General features: G+C 42.8%; 1 protein-coding gene across 1 annotated transcript in view; it reads left to right on the top strand.

Moving 5' to 3' along the window:
- Positions 1-1,061: 1,061 nt before the first annotated feature.
- Positions 1,062-26,923, top strand: part of LOC126989061 (uncharacterized) — a 43,783-nt gene continuing 17,921 nt past the window's right edge. The window contains exons 1-2 of the mRNA XM_050847612.1: positions 1,062-1,368; positions 14,117-14,248. Coding sequence (XP_050703569.1) covers positions 14,155-14,248 — 94 coding nt within the window. The 5' untranslated portion in view covers positions 1,062-1,368; positions 14,117-14,154. The remainder of the gene's footprint in view (positions 1,369-14,116; positions 14,249-26,923) is intronic.

The raw sequence follows: 26,923 nt of genomic DNA, 5'->3' as shown, positions 1-26,923 counted from the left end.
CGCGGCGTCAACATCACCGGCCAGGCACCGATGACGTCACGGCCGGCAGCCAATCACAGCACGGAACAACCTCCTTCAAATATTTCTAATTATACGTCTTTATATACCTTCAATTCACTCCCCAGGCGATTCTCAACATGGACAAGCTTCATAATCACTGTAATAATCAAGAATAGTCGCACGGGAAGGAATAAACTGGCAGGGTGCTCACTCCATCCCACCCACCGGCCTCCCCTGCCTCATTTATTTTATGGTCTATAGTCTATACGCCGCGTCCCTTCCTGCAAGAACCACCACACCGTTCCTCACCTTGATCCTCGCGTAGGGCCGCCTCAGCACGCCGCCGCCAGCCACACGACACACGACACGCGCGACACACCCGCCGGGGACCCCAACACGCACGGCACACGGAGACGCCCTCACTCCGTACACGCCACGCGGGACTCTGGGATCGGCGTGACGTCACCGATGCGCCTTTGTTTTACCCACAATGCCCCGATGGTTCTGCCGACATGGTTACATTGACACCTAGAGACCTTTGGTCGCTTTCCATCGAGTAATAAGCATTGCTATTGAAATTTGCTACAAAATAAATAGTTTTTTCCATTTTTTTGTTAAATAATACCACTATAATATCATGGCATTCCCTACGTTACCTCTCTGAGAGTTGGCAACACAAGGCGCCTCACCTCTACGTCAGCGCCTCACCACTCGCTTGTTACTGCCTGAATATTTCACTATAAACGAAGGATTCCTCTCCAGACTCCATGCTGTAAACCATTCCTCTGCGTGAGGCGGCGCGGGGATCACTGTACACCATCATGGTGACTTGTACGCCCCACGCCTGCATGATCACTGCCACCGAGGAGACCAAGGAGTCTCCTTGGAGGAGACACATCATTCACAGTCTTGCCAACACTGCTGACACATATAATAATGAGGCCCTTATAACCTTACAAACACTTCAAACAAAATTACTCCCCCCGTACATACAACCAGGTATTCTTCCTTCCCAGGTGTCATGAATCAGACAAAAGCACCTGATATTCCTCTAATAATTTCATCCCTTAATTAAAACCCGGCACCTCATCAACCATTACAAGAACAAAACAAAACACACATTTCTCCCGCACTACAACAGGTGTTCTCCCCCCCAGGTGTCGTGGATCAGGCGCCAGGACCTGCACGTGCTGACCACAGGTAACTTCACGTACGCGACGGACACGAGGTTCCGCGCGCTGCACCTGCCCGGCTCGCCCTTCTGGAGCCTGGAGGTGGACCGGCCCGCCATCACTGACTCCGACCTCTACGAGTGCCAGGTGTCTACGCAGCCCAAGATATTCCGCCGCTTCAGGCTCAGCGTTGTGGGTGAGTGGATGGGGGGAGGGGGGTAAAGGGTGTGTGGATGTGTTTGGGGTGGAGGAAGGGTGGGTATAAGGTGATGAAGGTGGGTATAGGGTGTGTGGGTGTGTTTCGGGTCGAGGAAAGGTGGGTATAAGGTGATGAAGGTGGGTATAGGGTGTGTGGGTGTGTTTCGGGTGGAGGAAGGGTGGGTATAAGGTGATGAAGGGGGGTATAGGGTGTGAGGAGGTGCTTCGGGTGGAGGAAGGGTAGATGTAAGGTGAAGGTGGGTAATTTTTTTTTTTTTTTTTTTTTTTTTTTTTTTTTTTTTTTGAGGGAGCCATCAGCCCTGGCTGGGCTATTAGGCCATGGGTAAAGGGTGAGTGGGTGTGTTTGGGGAGGGAAGAATTGGCACAGGGTGTGTTGGAATGGAGAAAGGGTGGGCACAGGGTGTGAGGGTGTGTTGGAGGTGGAGGAAGGTGAGTGAGGTGTGTGTGTGTGTGTGTGTGTGTGTGTGTGTGTGTGTGTGTGTGTGTGTGTGTGTGTGTGTGTGTGTGTGTTTGTTTGAGGGTGTGTTGGAGGTGGTGGTTTGTGAGTGTGGTGTGTGTGTGTGTGTGTGTGTGTGTGTGTGTGTGTGTGTGTTTGAGGGTGTGTTGGAGGTGGAGGAAGGTGAGTGAGGTGTGTGTGTGTGTGTGTTTGTTTGAGGGTGTGTTGGAGGTGGAGGAAGATGAGTGAGGTGTGTGTGTGTGTGTGTGTGTTTGTTTGAGGGTGTGTTGGAGGTGGAGGAAGGTGAGTGAGGTGTGTGTGTGTGTGTGTGTGTGTGTTTGTTTGAGGGTGTGTTGGAGGTGGAGGAAGGTGAGTGAGGTGTGTGTGTGTGTGTGTGTGTGTGTGTGTGTGAGGGGGGAGTATTACCCGAATGAATGATTATGAAATATTACTCGTCTGCAGTAGGCTATGTATTGTGCATTTTTGTTGTCAGTCTGTAAAATTATCTTTTCTTTTGCTTTATACCAAATTTTACTGTTTCATTTTTAAGCAAGCAAGCCTAACTAACCAACCAACCAACCAATCAACCAACAAACAAAGTACTAACCATATAAACAAATAACCAATAAACTAACTTACGAGCTAACTAAATTACCAACTAGCCTAACTAACTAATTAATTAACCAACTAACTGATTAACTGACTAGCCCACCAACCAACTAACTAACAAATTGAGTAAGTAACAGTGGCGTGTGGTGCAGATGGATGTGTTCATTAATAAGATGACAGTGCTTTTTTTATGGGCATCAGCCCTGGCTGGGCTATTAGGACATATATATTTTTTTGTTTTTAGGTTTTGTTAATTTTTATTTTTATTTTTATTTTGTCATCAGCATCATTCACACAGTCATTCATTCAGCTCATCCACACAGCTTAGCAAAAAAAAAAAAAAGATTAAATAAATACATCTTAAGCCCAGTTCACACTGTGCCCACTCTGGGCCACGACTACCCACGACTCTAGGGCACACGAGGTCTTGGGTGTTGATGTGAAAGGGTCGGGCATGTCTTGAAAGAGGTCTTGAGACTGTTGCCGAATGCTGCGCCGACGTCGTGACGGGAGTCTGGAGTCGTGAGGGTTAGCACGACATGCTGGCAACTAGTTGGCCGAATGTCCCAGACAGTCGGCATGACACCAAGAGCCCAATAAAACCTACCCCCCATTCTTGGAGCGTGGGAACCAACTTGTCAAATGGAAAAGTCGCTGTGTTGTCGTGGCCCAGAGTCAGCACAGTGTGAACGGGGCTTAAGGGGGCCTATCCAAAGCTAGCAGTAGGGGTGGGCGGGCACACAGGAGTACCACATTCACACGCTGTGTGGCCCAGCAATAGACCAACATCGCATATAAAAATGAGATAACATATATATCAATTTTATATGTATCACCTGCTGATTATCACGTGGACCACAACAGTAATAGTACATTTGTTTACATAAGGTATATGTAGGATAACCATAATACTATGTTTATATTTCATATATAATAATATAAATTAGGAACCCCCCCCCCCAAAAAAAAATGTATATATATGGTGTCGTCACATCTCGTCGATCAAGTGGGTCTCTCTTAAGAAAAGCATCAATATATCGGTCACCTCGGGATTCCCATCCCCAAGAACTGCGTCCAAGGTGATGGGAATATCCCTCGCTCTGCAGTAGTTTACCAGTGGACTGCGTTCACGGGTAAATCTACTGCAGTGCAAGATGAGTTGACTGATAGACAATATAGCATCACAAGTCTGACATATCGGCAGTGCGTGTGTTTGGTGTATGGTGTGGTGATGGTGTGGCGTAAGGGTGGGGAATGAGGGAGCAGGACGGGGCAGGGAGGAGGGGGAGGCGTGCGTGGAGTGGGAGGGATAGATGATGGCTTCTGTCTTCAGCTCCGTTCACACTGTGCCGACTCTGGGCCACGACAACCCAGCGACTTCTGCATTTGACAAGTCGGCTCCTACGCTCCAAGAATTTTTTGGCGTCCTGGTGTCGGCTACCATGATTGCCGACTGTCTGGGACATTCGGCCAGCTAGTTGGCAGAATGTCTGCACCATGCTGCCAACTAGTCTCAAGACGAGTCTCAACGGTCTTATTTTTTAAATTGCGCCATGTCTACGACAACCACGAATCTGCCGACCGATTGGCCGACAGTCTTCCAGATTGTCTGTCATCTGGTTGGCCGAGAGCTGGCCGACAGTTGCCAAGGAGTTGGCCGACGGTCTTCGCGACTGTCTTGGCGGCAGAGAGAGAAAGGGAAGGAAAGGGAAGATATATGTGTGAGAGACGGAAGGAAGGAGAGAGAGGGACGGAGGGAGGAGGGAACGTGGCAGTAAATTCACTATTCCATTTTGCTTTAGTTGGCCATGAAATATATTTGCGTTTTCTATTTTTAACTTTTATCTTTGGTATTTTTTAAACTTTTTTCTCTGCTTTGAATTCTATACTCAACATTTTTCTCCTCTTTCCTTATTTTCCTGTTTCTCGTATTTTCTTTTTTACATTATTTTGGTTTTGATTTTTGAAGTTCGTATTTATTTTTCCATTTGTCCACTTTTATATTGTTTTGTCTTTCTCTTGTATATTTACGTCCTTGTTGTTTTTATCTTTTTTTTTTAATTTTTAGACATTCTCTTTTCTGTCTTTCTTTTCCTTTTAAAATTAATTTTTCTATTCATATTTAAGGACAACAGCTCATACCATTGTTTTCTTTTAGCTTATTATTATCATTATTATTATTATTATTATTATTATTATTATTATTATTATTATTATTATTATTATTACTGATTTTACTGCCGCTGCTAATGCAACTACTACTACTACTACAACTACTACTACTACCACCACAACTACTGTTATCATTATCATCACTGTTTTTACACCTACTACTTATACTACATCATTATCTTTTCATTATCATCTATTTTCATTATTACTATCATCCTCATTATTGTTACTATTAATCTACCAGTACCTTTTCTCACTTCCATTAGCACCCATTGAGTTATTTATCAATTTGCCTTCCTTACGTATGGGTATTCATCGTAGCAAAACAACAACAACAGCAACAAAACCTCTTGAGCGCCAATCACCAGGGTTCACGGGCACCAAATCCCTCCAGTATTTCTCTAAACAATCAAGTCGTTCCTCTCCCTCTCTGCCCCTCGTCCTTCCTCCGTCTCCTTTCTCTTGGCCTCTGTTTCTCATGCAATTTCCTTAACTCTTAACCATCTCTCTCTCTCTCTCTCTCTCTCTCTCTCTCTCTCTCTCTCTCTCTCTCTCTCTCTCTCTCTCTCTCTCTCTCTCTCTCTCTCTCTCTCTCTCTCTCTCTTCAGGTTCTATATAATCTGGTTTGATAATGCGAAATCTTAATTGTTACTCTCTCTCTCTCTCTCTCTCTCTCTCTCTCTCTCTCTCTCTCTCTCTCTCTCTCTCTCTCTCTCTCTCTCTCTCTCTCTCTCTTCAGGTTCTATATAATCTGGTTTGATAATACGAAGTCTTAATTGTTACTCTCTCTCTCTCTCTCTCTCTCTCTCTCTCTCTCTCTCTCTCTCTCTCTCTCTCTCTCTCATCAGAGAGAGAAAATTGTTTTACAGGTTAAAGAAAGAACAAAGCACGCCCGAAAACATTAGACTTTATAATGATGCCAGGCGACGAGTAAAAAAACTAGTAGGTCAGGCAAAGCGTAGATATGAAGAAAATATTGCAGCCAACTGTAAAAATAATCCGAAATCTTTCTTCAGTTACATAAACAACAGAAAGGCGATCAAAAGTGGTATTGGACCTTTAACAAACAGCGACGGTGCACTAGTGACTGACAGCCAACACATTGCAAACCTCTTAAACAATTACTTTTCATCGGTGTTTAATACTAACAGTCTTCCTCTCGCTTCCAACAACACCAGTACTATTGTAAATCTCGAGCATGCATTGCCTAATTTTGAAATAACAACCGATGAAGTCCTTAAAGCTCTCCATTCACTTAAAACAAATAAAAGTCCCGGACCCGACAAAGTATATCCTATACTGCTTAAAGAAACAAAGAGCGAAATACTCTCCTCCGTCACTACCGTATTCAATATGTCCTTGCGACAAGGCATCGTCCCTTCAGATTGGAAAAAGGGTAACGTGACACCGATTTTTAAGAAAGGAGACAAAAAAATACCAGGTAGCTACCGACCCATTAGTCTAACTTCAATTGTAGGTACGCTACTCGAGAGCATAATTAGAGACAAAATTGTGAGTTACCTCGAAAGCCACTCATTAATTGGGGATTCACAACATGGCTTCCGTAACAAAAGATCCTGCCTGTCAAACCTACTGACCTTTTATAACGATCTCTTCTCAATTTATGACGTAACCAAATCAGTGGACGTAGTCTATCTTGATTTCCAGAAAGCGTTTGATAAAGTCCCACATCATAAATTACTTTATAAATTAAATCAAATAGGCATTGACGGTCAAGTAAACCAATGGATCGCGAATTGGTTGAGCAACAGACAACAAAGAGTAGTGATTGACGGATTTAACTCATAGTGGGCGCCGGTCACTAGTGGCGTCCCTCAGGGCTCGGTTCTTGGCCCAGTGCTCTTCATTATTTACATCAACGACGTGGATGTTGGACTCAATAATCGCATTAGTAAATTTGCAGACGACACAAAGATTGGTAACTCGGTTCTCACTGACGAAGACAGGCAAAGCCTCCAAGAGGATTTGCACAAAATTTCAGCTTGGTCGGATAAATGGGAGATGCCCTTTAACGTAGACAAGTGCCAGGTCCTTCAAGTTGGAACAAAAAATAAGAAGTTCGATTACGAAATACGCGGCGTTAAACTCACAAGTGTTCAATGCGTTAAGGATCTGGGGATTAAAATCGCATCAAACCTCAAATTCTCATATCAATGCATCGATGCAGCAAATAAAGCGAACAGAATGTTGGGCTTCATTAAAAGAAACTTTTTATTCAAAAATAAAGATGTAATACTTCCGCTCTACAATAGTTTAGTCAGACCCCACTTGGAATATGCGGTACAGTTTTGGTCTCCCCACCATGCAAAGGACATTGCTAAACTAGAAGGTGTTCAGCGTCGAGCAACAAAAATGATCCCTTCCTTGCGCAACAAATCCTACGAAGAAAGGCTTTCCACCCTTAACATGTTCTCTCTTGAGAAACGTCGCCTCCGAGGAAAACTGATCGAATGTTTTAAAATACTTAATGGTTTCACGAATGTAGACAGATCAAAATTGTTTATGATCGATGACACTTTGCGAACGAGGAACAATGGCACAAAACTCAAATGTAGACAAGTAAATTCAGACTGCACCAAATTTTTCTTCACCAACGTTGTAGTGCGAGAATGGAATAAGCTCCCACCATCAGTGGTCCAGTGTAACACGATTGACTCCTTTAAAAACAAGCTCGACCGTCACTTCCTTGAACTTAATATTAACTAGAGTAGAAAAGCAACGTTTTGGAGCCATCTGATTAATGTAAAATCACTTAGATTTAAGGACAGGCCACCTAGTCTGGACCATGGGGTCTGTGTGGTCTGATTTTCTATGTAAATCTATGTAAATCAGGTTCTATATAATCTGGTTTGATAATACGAGATCTTAATTGTTACTCTCTCTCTCTCTCTCTCTCTCTCTCTCTCTCTCTCTCTCTCTCTCTCTCTCTCTCTCTCTCTCTCTCTCCAGTTCCCTAGTTTGGTTGTTATCTTCTTCCCCTTCCTCCCTCATTTATTCGTTGCCTTATCTTCGTTCCATTTCCTTATTTAATAAACATACATTCGCCTTTATTCTTTCTCTCTTCGTGCTTCTTCTGTTTCTCCAATGTCTATATTTCTTTGCTTTGTTTCTTATCTACTGCGTTTATCCTAATTTTGTATCATCATAACCTCTCATTAATTGTAATATTTCATTTTTCCTTTTTCATTTCATTCTTTTTTTACTTAATTCCCTTCTAAAACACCTCATCTTTGTATCATTCTTCTCTTTTGTTCTCTTCTTTTTGTAACTTCTCCTTTTGTAGCTCTATTGTCATTTACCTTTTCTATATTTTTTCTTTCATTCTCATAGTTTTTAAGCACTTGAATGTTCTGTCTTTTCCCATTCTCCTCTTACTCTTCGTTGTCCGTCTATTTCTCCTTTTCTTTTTTCGTTCCTTTCTCTTCCTTTCATCTCTATTCTTCCTCCTCCTTTCTTCCTCTGACATTCATAATCTACTTTCTCTGATCTCTCCTCTTAATCCTTCTTCTCCTTCGCCCTTTTCCATCATTCATCAACGCCTTTTTTCCTTATCTCCCTTTTTCCTAGTTCCTCCTTCTTCCTCTCCTTATTTTCGTTGCCCTCACCATCACTGCCTCTTCCTTGATTCTTCTCCCTTTCCCCTTCTTCATTGACTTTTCCTTCACTTCCTTCTTCCATCTTCCACTTTTTCCTTACTCTCCACTTTTTGTCGCACACCTTCCCCTCGCTTGTCTTTCTCTGCTTTCCCTTCTCGTCTTCTTTCCCTCCTGATCATGTTTATTTTATTTTATTCCTTATTTCCTCTCTGTTTTCTGTCTCTCTTGCCTTCCTTATTTCTTTTCTCTCTGTGCTTTCAATTCTCTCAGCTCTCTTACGGTCGAATTTTCTGTTTTCCTCGCTTTTTCAATGTCTTCTGAACATATTAAAACTCTTTTTTTTTTTCCTGCCTTCCTTCCTTCCTTTTTTTTTCGATCTTTCTTTCCCTTTATCTTTGTTACTATCAAATCTTTCTTTTCCAGAACTTCATGTTTACTGTTTTCCTTTTACACTACACAATGTTTTCGTGATTTGCTTTTTCTTGTCTCCTTTCTTCTTCTCGTCCTCTTCATTCTCTTCATCCACACGACCTCCACGTGTCTCACCGCTTATCTTTAGTCACCCATTTAGTCCACTTGCCCGTTTGTTTTAGGATTCGTCTGTAAAATATTTACCTCCACTTCCGTGTCCTACAGATTCACCAACCTTGTCAACCTCCTATTAATCTTTGTCCCTCCTCCTCCTCCTCCTCCTCCTCCATCTCTTGTTCCTCCTTTTTTCACTCCAATTTCACCTCCAATTCCTTGCCCTGCAATCGAGTCTTTCTCCCACTTCTGTAAATATTTTTCCTCATTCTCCTCCTTTCTCTTCCACTTCTTCCTCCTCTTTATCTCTCTCCCTCCACACCTTAGAAGAAATGTAATCTCCATCTGTTTCTCCACGCCTTTATTGTTGTCTCTCCACATTTGCTTCGACTGTTTAACCGCATCGTAGATCCACAATTCCTTTATAAATGTAATTCCTCCTGTTTCTCCACCTCCACCGAGGCTCAGGACAAGCGATTGGTCTTTGAGGCGTTTTCAAGACCCTGTGGGAGCGAACTCCCAGTGTTGGAGGCATCTAACACAGCAGTATCTATTTTCCATGCACAATTTTTATACAATTCAATTTATGGTCACAATTTAAGTTATTTCGAAAGCGCTTTTAATATTTGCCCAAACTGTTAACTCGCTTAAATTTCTAACAATGCCTTCGAACCTTAAGTGTGACGTCTGTCCCGGACGTTTTGCAGCTCAGTTCTTCCAGCTGAGTAAAACTTGCCGCCTCTGCGTTCAAAGATTACATCTTCAGAAGGCTGTTACTGAATGGAAAGTCAAGCACAATGATCTTGAAAAGAAATTTGTAGCCCTTCAGGAATTTGTTTTAACTAATGTGGCAGTGACTCCACCATCGATGGTGGTGAGGCCCTCCACTGAGCCTGTGCCCTCTCCAGATGACCCTCCTGCTTCACGGGAGGACGTGTTACCTGCCTCACAGGTTGACTCCCAGCCTGCCTCACAGGATAACCCCAGCCTGCCTCACTGGCTAACCCCAGCCTGCCTCACAGGCTAACCCCAGCCTGCCTCACAGGCTAACCCCCAGCCTGCCTCACAGAACAACCGCCAGCATGCCTCACAGGCTGACCCCAGCCTGCCTCACATGCTAACCACCAGCCTGCTTCACAGGCTAACTCCCAGCCTGCCTCACAGGACAACTTCCAGCCTGCCCCACTTAACGCTTCTCTTCCTGCTTCACAGGATGTCGGGTTCCAACCTGTAAGGAATGGAGCCAAACCGAAGCAGGCAACCAAGGATTTACTGACCCCCACTACCTTCAACAGGTTCCAGGTGCTGGCAGACACCATGGAGGATGAGTTCGAGACTCGCCTAGTTGGGGACTCCATGGTGCGTGGCCAGCTGGTTGAGTTCTGTGGTCGTTCATCAAACGGCCGCAGAAAACGTTACTGCTATCCAGGTGCCAGACTGGACGACATCACCGCAGCGTGCGATGATGTCACGAGAAATGCCGACCGAAACACCCTCTTTGTCATTCACGCGGGGACAAATGACGTAAAGACAACCCTTTCTGAGGAACAGCTTGAGAAATACCGCCGCATGATCAAGCAGTATAAACGTAAAACGGATGCCAGTAACATCATAATCTCAGGAATCCTCCCGAGGGTCGGTGCCGAATCTAGCTTTTACAGTAAGGCCTTCAGCACAAACAACAGACTTCAGTCCCTTTGCTCACAAGAAAACGTCCAGTTCGCTAACTTGTGGAACAATTTTTACTACGATTCAGACTTGTTCCTTCCTGATGGCATTCACTTAAACCCTGTTGGAGCAGCCCGTTTCGGGAGGCTGCTCTGTGACCAAGTGGCTCTTCGAAAGCCAAAAAACGCGGAGGCGAGAACACCAGCAGCACTCAACCCGCAAAACTCCCGACTCGAATCACATTAAAGCTTGCTATGTAAACGCTCGTAGCCTACGTAACAAATTTGAAGACTTAGAAGTCCTCGCAGCTACAAATCATTATCACATCATCAGTCACAGAATCTTGGATGCGGAATATAGATTACCGGGTTATACCATCTTTAGTCATGAAAGAGAGAACAGACAGGGTGGAGGCGTTATTTTTTATATCCACAACTCTCTCCATCCAGTATCCGTGAAAACAGATATTATAACCAATGTAGACACGGTCTTCATTGAAATTAAAAATAAATCTCGTAAAATAGTAATTGGACTTATCTACAGACCGCCAAGGCAGTCTCTTGATATCGACCACGCATTAAGTGAATTATTATTAGAAACAAGTAGCAGTTGCGAGGCAGTAATTGTTGGGGACTTTAACTTGCCAGTGAAAAGATGGGGTGAACCGTTGAACTGTCATACAGGGCTCGACCTGTACACAAATTTACTAGAAAGTGATTTACATCAACACGTTCAAGAACCGACTCGGGAAAATAATATACTTGACCTTATCTTTTCAACGACAGCTGATCTAGTTAACGAAGTAAATGTTGGTCCAATTTTTAGTTCTAGCGATCACCGAACAATCACATTCAGCATCAATATGAAAGAAAGTAAAGTAACTCCTTGTAAAGAAAAGGTGCCTGATTATATCAGAGAGCGAATTTCGTAGGACTCCGATCAATTCTAAATAATTCTGACTGGACTGAAATCACGGCGGAAACAGATATTGATAAATCTTGGGGGGCCTTCACCACAATATTGAACAATGCCATAAGCATATGCGTACCCTATCGTAACAGACGTTCAGCTTCTAAGAAGAAACCCAAATGGTGGAATAACGAGATTCAAAATAGCCTATCTCTTAAAAAACGCGTATACAGTAGGTACATATCATCTCAGAGCGAGGCTGACAAACTAAAGTTGGACAGAATTCGCCGCGAAACCAAGAAATTAATAAAACGAAGCAAGAAAAATCTTGAAGAATATATAGCGGAAACAAGTAAATCTAATCCTAAAGAATTTTTCAGCTATGTAAATAATAAAAAGTCACTCACTTGTGGTATCGGACCGCTTGCTAATGATAATGGAAACCACACGAACGATGAAAATGAAATGGCTACAATCCTAAATAACTTTTTCGCATCCGTATTTACCGATGAAGATTGTTTATCACCTCAACCGCCGGAGGTTAGAAGGACCGAAAAGATGTTAAGTGGCGTGCTCATCGTAGAAAGTGACATTTTACGCACAATTGAAAAGATCAAAGTAAGCAAAGCTCCTGGTCCAGACAAAATTACCCCTAGGGTCTTAAAAGAAATCAATCATCAAATTTGTAAACCGCTCTCCATCATATTCAATAAATCTTTAACAGCTGGAAAAGTTCCGTCGGATTGGAAACTTGCAAATGTCACACCAATTTTCAAAAAGGGGGACTAGTCTCATCCAGGAAACTATCGACCAATTAGCCTGACATCGATTGTTTGTAAGTTAATGGAGACTATCATTCGCGACAATATGGTGAAATTTTTCGAAGAAAATAATATAATAAATAATTCGCAACATGGCTTCCGTAGTAAACGTTCGTGTTTGACTAACTTACTTGATTTTTTTCATTATATTTTTGAGGTGTTCCATGAAAGCAGATTAGTAGATATCATATATCTGGATTTTCAAAAGGCATTTGATAAGGTCCCCCACCAACGATTGCTCAGCAAACTACTGGCGCACGGTATCTCGGGTAACATTCACAATTGGCTTGCGGACTGGCTCTCTGAGCGGAAACAGAGAGTAGTTCTAAACGGTGTTACATCTAACTGGCTCGATGTCAAAAGCGGCGTACTTCAATGATCAGTGCTTGGCCCCATGCTCTTCTTAATTTATGTTAATGATATCGATGATGGGCTCACTTGCAAAGTATCAAAATTTGCTGATGACACAAAAATTGCTAGTAAAGTAACTGCGATACTCGACGAAGAAGCTTTACAATCAGATATAGATCGACTTGCGCGTTGGGCCAATCAATGGCAAATGAAATTTAACGTTGAGAAATGTAAAGTGTTGCACATCGGAAAAAATAACAATCGCGTTCGGTAAGTAATGAATGGCCAACAACTTTCTGCAGTAAGTAAAGAAAAGGATCTTTGAATCACTATATCAAGCGATTTAAAGCCCGGTCAGCATTGTTCAGAGGTAGTTAAAACTGCAAACAAATTGGTTATCTTCATCGGACGAGTCTTTAATGATAAATCGGAAAAAGTAATATTGAAACTGTATAATTCGTTGGTTCGACCCCGTCTAGACTACTGTGTACAGTTTTGGTCTCTCTACTACAGAAAAGACATAGAAAAGTTGGAACGGGTCCAACGAAGAGTAACAAAGATGATTCCTAGGTTGAGAAATTTGTCATATGAACAAAGGCTTAAAGAAGTAAATTTATTCAGCCTATCAAAACGAAGAATGCGAGGCGATCTAATAGAAGTGTTTAAAATGTTTAAAGGATTCAGTGATATTAATGCGGAAGATTACTTTACAATTGATCGATTAAATAGAACAAGAAGAAATCACAATTTGAAGATAAGTGGTAAAAAATTATCGTCGCACGAAGCTAAACACTTCTTCTTCAATCGAGTTATTAATGTTTGGAACTCTCTACCCTGTGATGTCGTTGATAGTACAACAGTTACGGCCTTCAAGAATAGATTAGACAAGTGTTTTGAATCCATCCAGCAACTAAGATATTACTCATTGTCATATTAACGTTAAGTAAAAGATTCTCGTCGCACGAAGCCAAACACTTCTTACATCGAGTCGTTAATGTTTGGAACTCTCTACCCTGTGATGTCGTTGATAGTACAACAGTTACGGCCTGCAAGAATAGATTAGACAAGTGTTTGGAATCTAACCAGCAACTAAGATATTACTCATTGTCGTAATAACGTTAAGTTCTTTCGAATACTGGTGTCCTTGTCCGCTTTTATCGCCCGGTTAGTGGTAGCAGTAATGGTAGTTCTTTCCTCTTTCCTACATAAATTCCATGCAGTTTTTCCATGCTGCATGGTTCTTTTTCCTTTCCTGCCAGCTTTGGCTGGAGGGATGGGGGGGTGGGGAGGAGCCTTCGCCTTTGCTGTCCTTCATCTTCCACCTTTGATTAGATAGTTAGTGTAGCTTGTCACAAACAACCTCGTAAGGACCAGCAGGTCTGCTGTTGTTTGTTCTTCCTTTGTGTTACTTTGTGTGTGTTCCTCCTCCTCCTACTCCTACTCCTCCACTTCCTCCTCCTCCTTCTCCTCCTCCTCCTCTTCACCATACCCCCCTCCCTCCCTCCCTTATCGCTAGTGCAATGAACAAGCCACTCATGTCTAATTAACTTCTCTCCTCTCCCTCTCCCCCCAGTACCCAGCGCAACTCATGTCTAACCCCTCTTCCCCTCACCCCAGTCCCCAGCGCGCGCATCACCGGCCCCAGGGAGATCTTCATGAAGGCGGGCAGCGACATCAACATCACGTGCGTGAAGGGCGCCATCAGGGGAGCGCCCGTCACCTGGTACCACGTGCTGCCCCGCTACCTACGTGAGTACACACGGGGGGGGAAGAAGGGAAAGACAGGAAAGTGAGTAGGGGAGAAGGGAAAGGTGAGGGACTGTACCGTTTAGAACTACTCTCTGTTTCCGCTCAGAGAGCCAGTCCGCAAGCCAATTGTGAATGTTACCCGAGATACCGTGCGCCAGTAGTTTGCTGAGCAATCGTTGGTGGGGGACCTTATCAAATGCCTTTTGAAAATCCAGATATATGATATCTACTGACCTGCTTTCATCGAACACCTCAAAAATATAGTGAAAAAAATCAAGTAAGTTAGTCAAACACGAACGTTTACTACGGAAGCCATGTTGCGAATTATTTATTATATTATTTTCTTCGAAGAATTTCATCATATTGTCGCGAATGATAGTCTCCATTAACTTACAAACAATCGATGTCAGGCTAATTGGTCGATAGTTTCCTGGATGAGACTAGTCCCCCTTTTTGAAAATTGGTGTGACATTTGCAAGTTTCCAATCTGACGGAACTTTTCCAGCTGTTATAGATTTATTGAAGATGATGGAGAGCGATTTGCAAATTTGATGTTTGATTTCTCTTAAGACCCTAGGAGTAATTTTGTCTGGACCAGGAGCTTTGCTTACTTTAATCTTTTCAATTGTGCGTAAAATGTCACTTTCTACGATGAGCACGCCACTTAACATCTTTTCGGTCCTTCTAACCTCCGGCGGTTGAATGATAAACAATCTTCGTCGGTAAATACGGATGCGAAAAAGTTATTTAGGATTGTAGCCATTTAATTTTCATCGTTCGTGTGGTTTCCATTATCATTAGCAAGCGGTCCGATACCACAAGTGAGTGACTTTTTTATTATTTACATCACTAAACAATTCTTTAGGATTAGATTTACTTGTTTCCGCTATATATTCTTCAAGATTTTTCTTGCTTCCTTTTATTAATTTCTTGGTTTCGCGGCGAATTCTGTCCAACTCTAGTTTGTCAGCCTAACTCTGAGTTGATATGTATCTATTGTATACGCATTTTTTAAGAGATAGGCTATTTTGAATTTCGTTATTCACCATTTGGGTTTCTTCTTAAAAGCTGAACGTCTGTTACGATAGGGTACGCATAGGCGAGGGAGGAAAGGGGAGAGGGAATAGGGAAGAGGGAAGGGGAGAGGGGGAATGAGAGAGGAGGAAGGAAAGAGGAAGCGGAGAGGAAGAAGGGGGAGAGAAGAGGAAAAGGGGAATGGGAGAGAGAGAAGGGGAGGGGAAGAAAGGGGAAGAGAAAGGGAGGGAGGAAATGGGAGGGAAGGGAGAGAAAAAGAGATGGGAAGAAGAGGAGGAAAGAGGAGGGGGAAGGAGAGAGGGGAAGATGAGAGGGAGAAGGGGACTCTGGGAAGGGGAGAAAGAGAAAGGGAGAGGGAAAAAAAATGGGGAAAGGAGAAAGGAGGGAATGTAGTGAAGGATGCTGAGGAAATGGAGGATGTAGCAAGGGGCTGTTGGATGCAAGAAAAGGATTGATGCAGAGGAAAAGCGTAAAAAATAACGCGTAGACACGTCACGGAAGTGTAAGTATGTTAGTGATGTAGCATCGAAGAAAAGAGAACAACAAAATGACAGCTACACAGGAAAATCAGTGGAAAGGAGCAAGAAAATCAAGAAAATAGACGAACATCGAAAGATAAAAGGTAAAAATAATGTAATACAGAAAGAGAAGAGTAACACAAACAACAGCGACACAGGGAAATGCGTAGAAAATGAAAGAAAGGCGACAAGTACCGAAAGCGAGAAAAAAACAGAACATAACAGAAATACAAATGGCAGATAAAATTTAATAGAGAAACAAATAAAAAGGAAAAAAAGAAGAAGGATGTAAGGGTTAGCGGAGGGAGTGTGTGGAAGTGTACGAAGATGGAGAAGAAGGAAGGAAGAAAGGAAGGAAAAAAGAGAGTTGCATATTTTGTTTTAGACTGTGTTCACTATTTGACACTTTCTTGTTGTTGTTGTTGTTGTTGTTGCTGTTGTTCACTCTATAAGGCTGATGACTTTGTTTTCGCTTTCTTGTTATTGTTATTATTGTTGTTGTTGTTGTTCGCGTGACAAGATTGAATGCTTTGCTCTTGTTCTTTTTTATTTGTTAGTTTCTTTGTCGAGCGAAGCTTTTGATTTTGCGGATTCTCTCTCTCTCTCTCTCTCTCTCTCTCTCTCTCTCTCTCTCTCTCTCTCTCTCTCTCTCTCTTGTCTGTGTTTCCACGCGTGTAGCTTCAGTTATCGCTTTGGACTGTCTGTCTCTGTGTGTGTGTGTTTGTATGTCTGTTCTTTATACGTATTATCTTCTGCCTTTTTTTCATTCTTCATAATTTTCTTAACTTCCCCCTTTTATAAATCATTTTTCTTTGGTTTCACTTTATATCTATTAATATTATTTTTCATACTTTTGGACATTCATTTGTCACCACCGGAAAATCTCTCTCCCACTCTTTTTCGTACTTCAGTCTGTTTTTTTTTTTCAATCCACAGTTTCTTTCATATTTTTGCTTTCTCCACATTCTAGTTTTTTTAATATTCCACATCCATTTTTTTTAATATTCCACAGTATTTTTTTATATTCCACAGTCAGGTTTTATCTCATATTTCAGTCTGCTTTTCTTCATTGTCCACATTCTGTTATTTTCCATATTCCACAGTCATTTTTACCAGATTCAGCAGTAAGAGTTTTCTTTTTCAATGTTTCACAGTCATTTTCCATATTTCAATTATTTTCTCCACACTGAACAGTTATTTTTTAATCCATATTCCAGACTGTTTTTCTCCATATTCCACAATCTTATTTTTTCCATATTGCACAATCTTCTTTTCCATATTCCAGTCTGTTTTTTTTTCCATATTTCAGTCTGTTTTTTTTTAATATTCAAGTCAGCTTTTTCCATATTCCACAGTCATCTTTTTTCAATGTTCTAGTCTGTTTTAAATCAGTATTTCCCTATCTACGTTCTGTCCTACCTGCTCCTCCTCTCCTCGCGGCCTCTTACCATCGCCACTAATTCACTCTCGCCTCATGCATATCATTTCCTTTATGCGGTTCCTTTACCTGCCTCCGCCGAGCCGCCTCCTTTGCCCTATATATCAGACCTTGAGACTCTCCGTATTTTTTTTCCTTCATTTACCACCATCACCACCATCACCACCATAACTACCACCACCACCACCTTAACTACCACCACCAACACCAACAGCAGCAACAACAATAATAACAACACATATAACCAGTAACTACCACCACACCTCTTCCTCCATCACCACCAAAATAGCAACACCCATCACCACCACCACCACCACTGTTTCCCCTTGTTGCACACCCCATACACTTGATTTCCCCTCCCTGTTCTCTGTGTTTCCTTCTCGTGAATATTTCGACCCCGCTTTTCACAGCAGGGTTGAGGGAAAAAAAAGGATAGGTAAGGGAGAAAACAGGTACGAAGGAAGAGATGAAGAGAAATGAAGGAGGAAGGGGAGGACGAGGAAAGGGGGAAGGTGGTAAGGGTAGGATGTGGAAGGGGTTTGAAGGAGGGAAGATAAAGAACAGGAAGCAATGGGGAAGGGAGGAGAAATATGAAGTTAAGTATATATGATTGAAGGGATAAGGAGGAGCAGAAGGAGTTGAAAAAGAAGGTAATAGTGGTAAGATATGGAAAGGAAAATAATAGGAGGAAAGGAAAGGGTTTGAAAGAGGAGGGAAGAAGAATGGGATGCGATGGGGAAAGGGAGGAGGAAGATGGAGGTAAGTATCTGTTTGAAGGGAGATGAGGAGGTGGGGGAGAGAGGTAAGGAAGCAAGAGGTGTGGGAGGAGAGGTGAGGAAGACGAGTGGGTCAGGGGGAGGGAAGGAAAGCCAGTTAAATAAATATAAAAAGGAACAGTAAAGATATGGTCTCGGGTGTGAGGAAAACGAATAAAAAATAGAGAAAAAGTTACAGCTAAGAGGGAAAAAATTCTGGAGATCTATTACAATATAAATTATTCACTTTTATATTTTAACATTAAGTGCAACTGTGATTTCTCTCTCTCTCTCTCTCTCTCTCTCTCTCTCTCTCTCTCTCTCTCTCTCTCTCTCTCTCTCTCTCTCTCTCTCTCTCTCCTTTCTTAATTTACGTCTATTTTTACATATTTTTTTATCCTATTTATTTTCCTTCTCTCTTTTCTAATATTCTTCCATTTATTGTTTTTTTTTTGTTTTCTTTCTATTCGTCTCATTTTTTTTCTCATTTATTGCATTTTTTTCTTATTTTCTATTTTCTTTTTCACTTCTCTAAAATTCTTCCCTTCTTTTTTCTTTTCCTTTTATTCCCTCGTTCTTCACTTCATCGAAATCTGAGTCTCCACAGGCAAGCATTTTTTTATCTCTTATCTCTCTCGCATTTTTCTCTCCTCCACGTTTCTCTCCATCTCCTCCGAATCTTCTCTTCCTCCTTCCATAAAACAATTCCTAATACCATTCTCCTTTTTTTCCTCTCCTCATCCACGCCTTCTCTCCACAGGCTGAGAAGATGGAGGAGAGAGAGAGAGAGAGAGAGAGAGAGAGAGAGAGAGAGAGAGAGAGAGAGAGAGAGAATAATTAAATAAAACACCAGTAAACTCCTTCCTTAACCCAAACTTTCCTGGACACATTTCGTAAGGGATCAAATTAATTCTAAATAGTTTCTCACCCTCCTCTCACCCCTTCTCTCTTTCCTTTTTATCTTATAAGCAACTAAAGTCTCTCTCTCTCTCTCTCTCTCTCTCTCTCTCTCTCTCTCTCTCTCTCTCTCTCTCTCTCTCTCTCTCTCTCTCTTCCATTATTCCTTTCCTCCGCGCTTTTCGTTTTTTTTTCTTTTCATCCTTTAGCTGCTTCTAAAATTCTCCCTGTCCCCCTTTCCTTCTTTTCTCTTCTCCTCCCCTCCTTCTCGCCTTCCCTTCGCCCCATCTTTCCTTCCTACTTCCGTTCTAACCTTACCTAAAAGAACTGTTTAATTTTCATATTTCTCTTTTCTTCTGTCTTGTTTTTCTATTAACGCAGTTCATTCACAAAATGTTTTCATTTTTCTTCCCATTTTCTTTAATTTCTACTTTTTTAATCCACTCTCATATTATCCATTTCCTTAATGCAGTAAATCACACTTACTTTCGAACAGCAAAATATTTTCCATCTTTTACAATTCTCATATATTTCCCTGTTGTTTCTCATTTTTCCTTTTCCTCTTTTATTTCTTCCAATGAACTTTTATCACAGTTTTCGTTGAGCTACATATTTTTCTCGTTTTTGTTTTTAATGTTCATCGTTTTCCCGCTGTTTCCTTGTTCTTACAGTTTCCTCTTTTTTTTTTGTGTGTGTGTGTGTGTGCAGCTCAACCACACGTTCTGTACTACACCATCAGTTTGCCATATTCTCCATTTCCTTTCCTCTACAGTTTATTTCCCCTTCCTTCTCTTTTTCTCTTCCTCGCTTCCTATTTTTTATTTTTTTTTAGCAATTCAGCCGCACACATTTATTTTCTTCTTCAATAAGTGACTGCTCCCCGACACACTAAACCCATGAACCCGCCCCATAACTTTTGTACGAGGAAGTATGGGCCTAACTATTTTGCGGTAGAAGCCTGTAGAAGGTTATCACGTCCTGCCAAACCTTTAAATTATGAAGCTAATAGTTGTACCGACCCTCCTCAACCTCCCCTCTGCCCTCTTCCCTTCCCCATCCCCCTTGTCGATGTTATTATTTTTTTCCTTCTCTCTCTCTCTCTCTCTCTCTCTCTCTCTCTCTCTCTCTCTCTCTCTCTCTCTCTCTCTCTCTCTCTCTAACTTTCATCTACCCCTCCCCTTCCTCTTTCCTTCCTCCCAAATCCTGCTCCTCTATCTCCCCTCCTCTTTTCCTCCTCCCTTAGATCCTCTTCCATTCCCTCAGCCTCTTTTCTTCCTTTCTCCAACCTTTTTTTTTAATATCCTCTCTCTCTCTCTCTCTCTCTCTCTCTCTCTCTCTCTCTCTCTCTCTCTCTCTCTCTCTCTCTTTGTGTGTGTTATTTCCTTAAAAAATATCAACACGGATTTAACAGAAGTAAACGAAACAATCACTGCAAACGCAATAACAAAAAAAAACATACATAAAGAATTACACTAAAATTGCATGAGAAATAATTACACTAAAAATCTCAATAATTACAAAATGACAAAACGAAAAGATGAAAAAGAACAAAAATAGAAGATAAAAAAATCATTCATTAAGCTTTGAAACTATAAATATAAAAAGTTAACTAATGAAGATTACATGTATCAAAAACAGTAAAACAATATAATAACCTACCCCGTCCACACACACACACACACACACACACACACCATGAGGAGCAGATTAATGTAATCAGTTCTTAATCCTGCTGATCCATGTGGCAGGCATTGTTATATTGCTTAATTAATGGTTCAGGAGGAGGAGGTGGAGGAGGAAAAAGAGAAAACCCACAACGAGAGGAAGACGGTGATACAGCTGATGGAAATGAAGGATGGGGATGAGGAAGAGGAAGAGGAGGAAGAGAAGGAGGAAGAGGAAACGAAAAATGAAGATGAAGGAGATGAAGAGGAAATCAAGACGAAGAATAAGAGGGCGAGAAGGAAAATGAGGAGAAAAGATGAAAGAGGAAGATAAAGTGACTAAAAGAGTTGGAGATAGAGATGAACAGGAGGCGGGAGACGATCTGGACGAGGACGAGGAGAGAATGATGCAGCAGACGGAGGAGGAGGAAGAGAAGGAGGAGGAGGAGGAGGAGGAGCCTATTTCTCTGCGGACACAGTTATGGCCCTTCAGTTGTCTGTAGCAGTAAATCTTCCCGTCCGGCAGTCTCTCTCATCACTGTTCCCTTCTTCCACCAAGAGGCTACACTGCTAACACCCCTCCCCCCGCCCTCCCTTCCCTCCATGGACGTACTAGGGCCACAATGCTACAACACTAATGGTGACTCAAGAACAATATCACTGATAATAATATGACCCATGTCACAGGTCAACACTAAATAACAGATGTATCTCGTTATTGCTTCCATCACTACGTTCATAAAAGCTATAGTGAATGCGGAAAAACGATGGATACAATATGAATACCTCGGTTTGAATTCCCTTTGTAGCATTTCTTTTTTCCCACAAGCGCCTCTAACCGAACACTGTTTCTCCCACTACTACAATGTTAATACGATAATCTACAGAATTACATAAAACAACGCAATTAATCGCTACCCTGGTTCGAATCTCCTCTTTTGACACTTCCAAGCACTTCTAACTCGGTACAGTCCACCCCTGAACACGACATTTCTAACTTCGCTAAACACACATCGCCACTTGATACAATAAAACCACGAATACGATAACAGTGCCTTGGTGTGGATTCCCCTCCTGGCGCCTCCTTTGAAGTCTTAGCTTCTCCTTTCGGCAGCCTCCATTTACAACAAACTGCCTCCCAACTCCTCCTGGCTTTCTGTTATCATTGGGTTCCTAAGGGAAAGTCAGCTAAACACAAGACAATGAGTACAGTAAAAGAAACTGTTCGAATTCCCCTTTTCAGCATCTCCCGTTCCCTCCCCGTGAACACTTTATTCTCTTTATCATTATGCTTCGTTGTGTAAGAATAAAATAAAATAAAAATCAGCAAATAAAGACTATACAACACACATGTTGAAATATCCTTCCCAACACCCTCTTTTCACACCAGGCCGCCCTCGACACTTTACTCGTTTTATTACTACACTCCGTTATAAAAATACCTGAAAAAGCAAAATAACAAGGATCGTGCAGCAAACAACACCCTCTCTTCACCTTTAACCTCTCTCAACCAACTCCGACTCACCCTTGAACACTTTCTTCCCTCCATTATTAAGCTCCGATGTCAAAAAAAATAACCGAAATACCACAAAATACAACAAACAGGTTCGAATCTCCTCCGGCACCCTCTTTTCACCGAGGACCCCAAAACCAGCAACAAGTCGGCCGTGAACACTTTAATTCCTTTATTACCACGCTCAGTCGTCGAAATACCCTAATACCCAAATATATCAAAATAATACAGAAATGTTCTAATCTCCCGCCCAACACCTTCCTTTCGCACCAGTCGCCCCCAAACCAGCACCAAGTCGGCTGTGAACCCTTTATTTCCATTATCGGGGCGTCGCGGAAAGAGTGTCGGCGGTACATATTGGGATGGGCTTCGAGGGCACAGGTGGAGGGCCAACCGAGCCCCGGAACGGCCTCTGCGGGCGCGTGGTTCACAGGGGCGGCGCCGAGGCATAAGGAGCCCTCCTGACTGTTGACAACTCGTTATGGGTCTTCTTTTCTCTTATGTAACGACTTGTGAGGGTGTAAGGAAGGAGGAAGTGTGGGTAGCTGGGTGGGTGGGCGGGTTGAGTACGCGCGCGCGTGTGTGTGTGTGTTGTAGTTGTTATTATGTTATGCGATCCTGTGTTGCTCCCTCGAATATTGATCAAAGTTTACCTTCTAAATAATGTTATGCTTTTACACATTTTGGCGCCCTATAATAAAAAAAATAGCACATATATTTGACAAGATTTTGGACGAGTAGTGGGTCACTTCCCTGAAGGGTACTGCGTAGCTTTATGACCTTCGTGATAAACTGACAAGCCTTCGGCACCATAAACTTGAAAAAAGTAAACTGATGAGAACCCAATTAACCTCCTTTGTGGCCTTCAGGAATCGTTGAGGAAGCGTCTGAGAATACCGACAAGAGGATGCTTTGGTGCTGGTTTAGAGTTGCCTGAGGTGAACATTAAAGAAAAAATAGTGTTACGAGAAAATTTGAACCTTGGTACTTGTTTATGTATTGTGATGTATTGTTTAATATATTCATCCTCATTCTCTTTTGCTGCGCGATGTGACTTTCAATAGTGTGTTCAAGAGGGACTTGGGTTGCCTTAGTGTTGGCGGGTGTGGAAAGAAAGCGGTGTAAGGAGGAAAATTCAAGCCGAGATACTCTTTATTTTGTTGCATTTAGCCTTACTCCCCCGTCTGCAGTGGTAGGAGAGGAAGGGCCAATATAACGTCTGTTTTGATGTTTCTTTAATTGTACACGACTCACAGTGATAATGAATACGTAACGATCAGGGGTACCGTGGCGGTGGTTCAGAACTTTGGATGACTGCTGAAGGGGAAAGGGGTGGGGGGAGGCAGGGGTTAAGAAGAAAGTTGACTGTAGCAGTATGTATATATATATATATAGATATATATATATATATATATATATATATATATATATATATATATATATATATATATATATATATATATATATATATATATATATATATATATATATATTAACGGGAGAAGTAATAATATGTTTTAATTTTAAGTGTTGGTTTGAGAGGCAACTATACCCAGTTGGTCACGTCCTTCAGCTATGGCCTGGCGTCGAGGCAAAAACAGCTGCGAGAGAAACATGTTTTGTATCATCAGCTGGGCAATTCTTCAACGTGGGAGACGAAGTGTGTGTGTGTGTGTGTATGTGTGAGAGAGAGAGAGAGAGAGAGAGAAAATTTTTCAGTAGGCTATGAATAGTTTGTGTATAGAGCGAAATAACCTACTGTTATAGCCATTTATTTATTTATTTTTTTTTTTTACAACAAAGGAGGCAGCTCAAGGGCAACAAAAAAAGAAAACAATAATAAAAAAAAGCCCGCTACTCGCTGCTCCTAAAGTAAAGCAAAAGAGGTGGCCGAAAGGAAGATCAAATACAGGAGGAGAGGTGTCCTGATACCCTCCTCTTGAAAGAGTTCAAGTCGTAGGCAGGAGGAAATACAGATGAAGGAAGATTGTTCCAGAGTTTACCAGCGTGAGGGATGAAAGAGTGAAGATGCTGGTTAACTCTTACATAAGGGGTTTGGAAAGTATAGGGATGAGCATGAGTAGAAAGTCGAGTGCAACGGGGCCGCGGGAGGGGGGGAGGCATGCAGTTAGCAAGTTCAGAAGAGCAGTCAGCGTGGAAATATCGATAGAAGATAGAGAGGCAACATTGCGGCGGAATTTAAGAGGTAGAAGACTATCAGTATGAGGAGGAGAGCTGATGAGACGAAGAGCCTTAGCCTCCACTCTGTCCAGAAGAGCTGTGTGAGTGGAGCCCCCACACATGAGATGCATACTCCATTGCTGTTTTATACTGTACATCACTGGCCATTTGTACACTGGATGCTGGACGATACAAAACACAGCAGTGAATACAACAGTAGGCTACCTCGGTAAACAAACTAAATAGCAATAGCCTACTCCTGGAAAAAAAAAAGGTTGAAACGTATTTGTGGCGTATAGAACAACGTACATTTACGTACCTGTCACACAGCACACAGAGTGGTGGTGTTGTAACACACTGGGGGGTGACCGGGGGGGACGAAAGGGCAGCGGCGCCAGGGTGCAGCGGTGAGGGAGTCAGGGAAGGGCCGCCCCCTGCTGTGCCTCACGGTGAACACTCAACGTTGACCTCCTCCTTCACCACACACCTGACCACAGTGCACAGCCTCACGTGTGTCAAGGCGGCCACACCATCGTCCTCACCTTGGACAGCCGCTTGGCGAGGAAAAGCTAAAGTGGGCAAATTATCCACTCCATGCGGGTGTTGCCGTGCACACCTTCACCGTTCACTTGCTCTAAAGACACTGACGCCGCCGCGCAGCCATGGGCAGCCAGGCACGTTGCGTTCACTACTAATAATCGCCGCACTTCTCGTATCATGGCAACAGCGTTCACCTTTGTAAATGTTGAAGTATTTCCCTCACATTCTCATTACCATTCTCTTCACTCTACTTGCATAATTTTCGCCTCTTCCTCCAGGTCCATTTTTAAACTGTCCTTATTGGCTACTTTATTCTTTCCATCTCTATTTTCTCTACTCTGACAATTTATATTTTCCTGCTTTTCATTATCCTTCCGTTTTTTTCATTGCTTTTACCTTCAGCTACGTTTTTCTTTCGATCATCTTATATTTCTTTTTTAACCCTTTTATTTTCCTGTTCATTACTCTCATGTTTTAGTTCATTTATTTTACCTTCAGCTAATTTAATCTTAGTGTTATCATTTTTTTGCTTGCACCTTTCTTTTTTTTTCTTCTTTGTCCTCTTCCTTTTTGGCTACCTACTTAATCTTCTCCCTCTTCGTTATCTTCGCATCCTTGTTCCTTGTACCTGGCTCCTTTACTTTCTATACTTTTATCACAATTATTTTTCAGTTACTTTTTTCGTCTTCCTCTTCCTTTTTTCCCGCTTACTCCATCAGCTTCCTCTTCGTTATCTCCACATCTCTTTTCCGCGTTCCAAATTCCTTTACTTCCTTCGTAATCTCATTGACTACCAGATAAGGAAGACAGAAAAAAAGATCAATCCCTTACGATCCTTTTTCCTAGTCTTCCTCCTCCTCCTCCTTTTCCTCCTCACTGCATCATAACTTTTGCAATTTTCTCAAATCTCTCAACATATTCCTCCAATCCCTTAAACGACGAACAAAGAGGAGGTAGTGGAAGTCAATAGCCAGGATCGAAACTGTTATTCATTCCACTCTTCCTCTTCGTCTTCCTGTCTAACCCTTCCTCCTTCTTCTCCTCCTGATCCTTCTTCATATAGCGTTGAATCCTGTTCTGCTGATCCTAATGTTTCTTCAATTCTCCTAGTTCGGTAGATAAGTGAGAGAGAGAGAGAGAGAGAGAGAGAGAGAGAGAGACGCCAGAGCTCTCGAGGGGCAGCTGAGGTTTGGAGACGACACCCTGGCCATTGGGGACTCCATCAACATCCTGGGGGTGGAGGTCGACTCCAAACTCAGCTTTGACCGCCACCTAGAGAACGTGGCGCGCAAGGCGTCCCTGAGAGTGACACTCCTGCGTCGAGTCCGCCACCTTCTCGACACTGATGGACTCCTAAGGCCTTACAAGGCCCAGGTGAGGCCCATCATGGAGTACAGGCTGTACAGCCCCCTCACATGGATGAGGAGCGCCCAGTGCCACCTCTCCCTGTTGTACCGGGTGCAGAGGCGTGCCGAACGCCTCATATACGGTGCCAGTGACCAGCAGCAGCAGCAGCAGCAGGGACGACAAAGGGGACACCGGCAATGGCAACAGCAACAACAACAGCAGCACCACCGTCACCACCCGAGACAGGACGTTCCCCGCCACCAGATGGATAGTCTGGAGCACCGCAGGAGGTCGGCGCCCTCACAGTGCTGCACAAGGCCCAGGTGAAGCACACACCACACCTCGCTGCCCTCGGAGTCCCGTGGAGGAGGTCAGAGCGAGCTACGAGAGCGGTAGCGTCCTCGAAGTCCCGAGGACCCGTACGCTGAGGTGTCAGCGGGCTTTCACTTGTGTCACAGCAATACTGCGGAACGCCTTCAAGGCCGAGGTGGACCTATCAGGCCTGAGCACCCAGCGCGTAAAGACAGCTGCCCATCTGTGGTGTCGCGCACGCCCCCTTAAGTGACAGTGTCTACGAACAATACGGACTTCAAGGGGGGCCACACCCACACTAATATAAAAGAACAAACTATTGGGCAAGCTTTAGAATAGGTGCCCTTATGGACGAGGGCTCCTTTAGCTCGTGACACCCCATGCCAAACTAATAGGATTTCATCTATGTGCTTTTGTTTAAGGAGAGAGAGAGAGAGAGAGAGAGGTCAACTGTGTATTCCTCATCCTCTTTCTC

Source organism: Eriocheir sinensis, unplaced genomic scaffold (assembly GCF_024679095.1).
Source record: "Eriocheir sinensis breed Jianghai 21 unplaced genomic scaffold, ASM2467909v1 Scaffold1037, whole genome shotgun sequence".
Lineage (NCBI taxonomy): Eukaryota > Metazoa > Arthropoda > Malacostraca > Decapoda > Varunidae > Eriocheir > Eriocheir sinensis.
The sequence above is the reverse complement of the archived record's forward strand: the minus strand, read 5'-3'. Positions and strand labels throughout refer to the sequence as shown.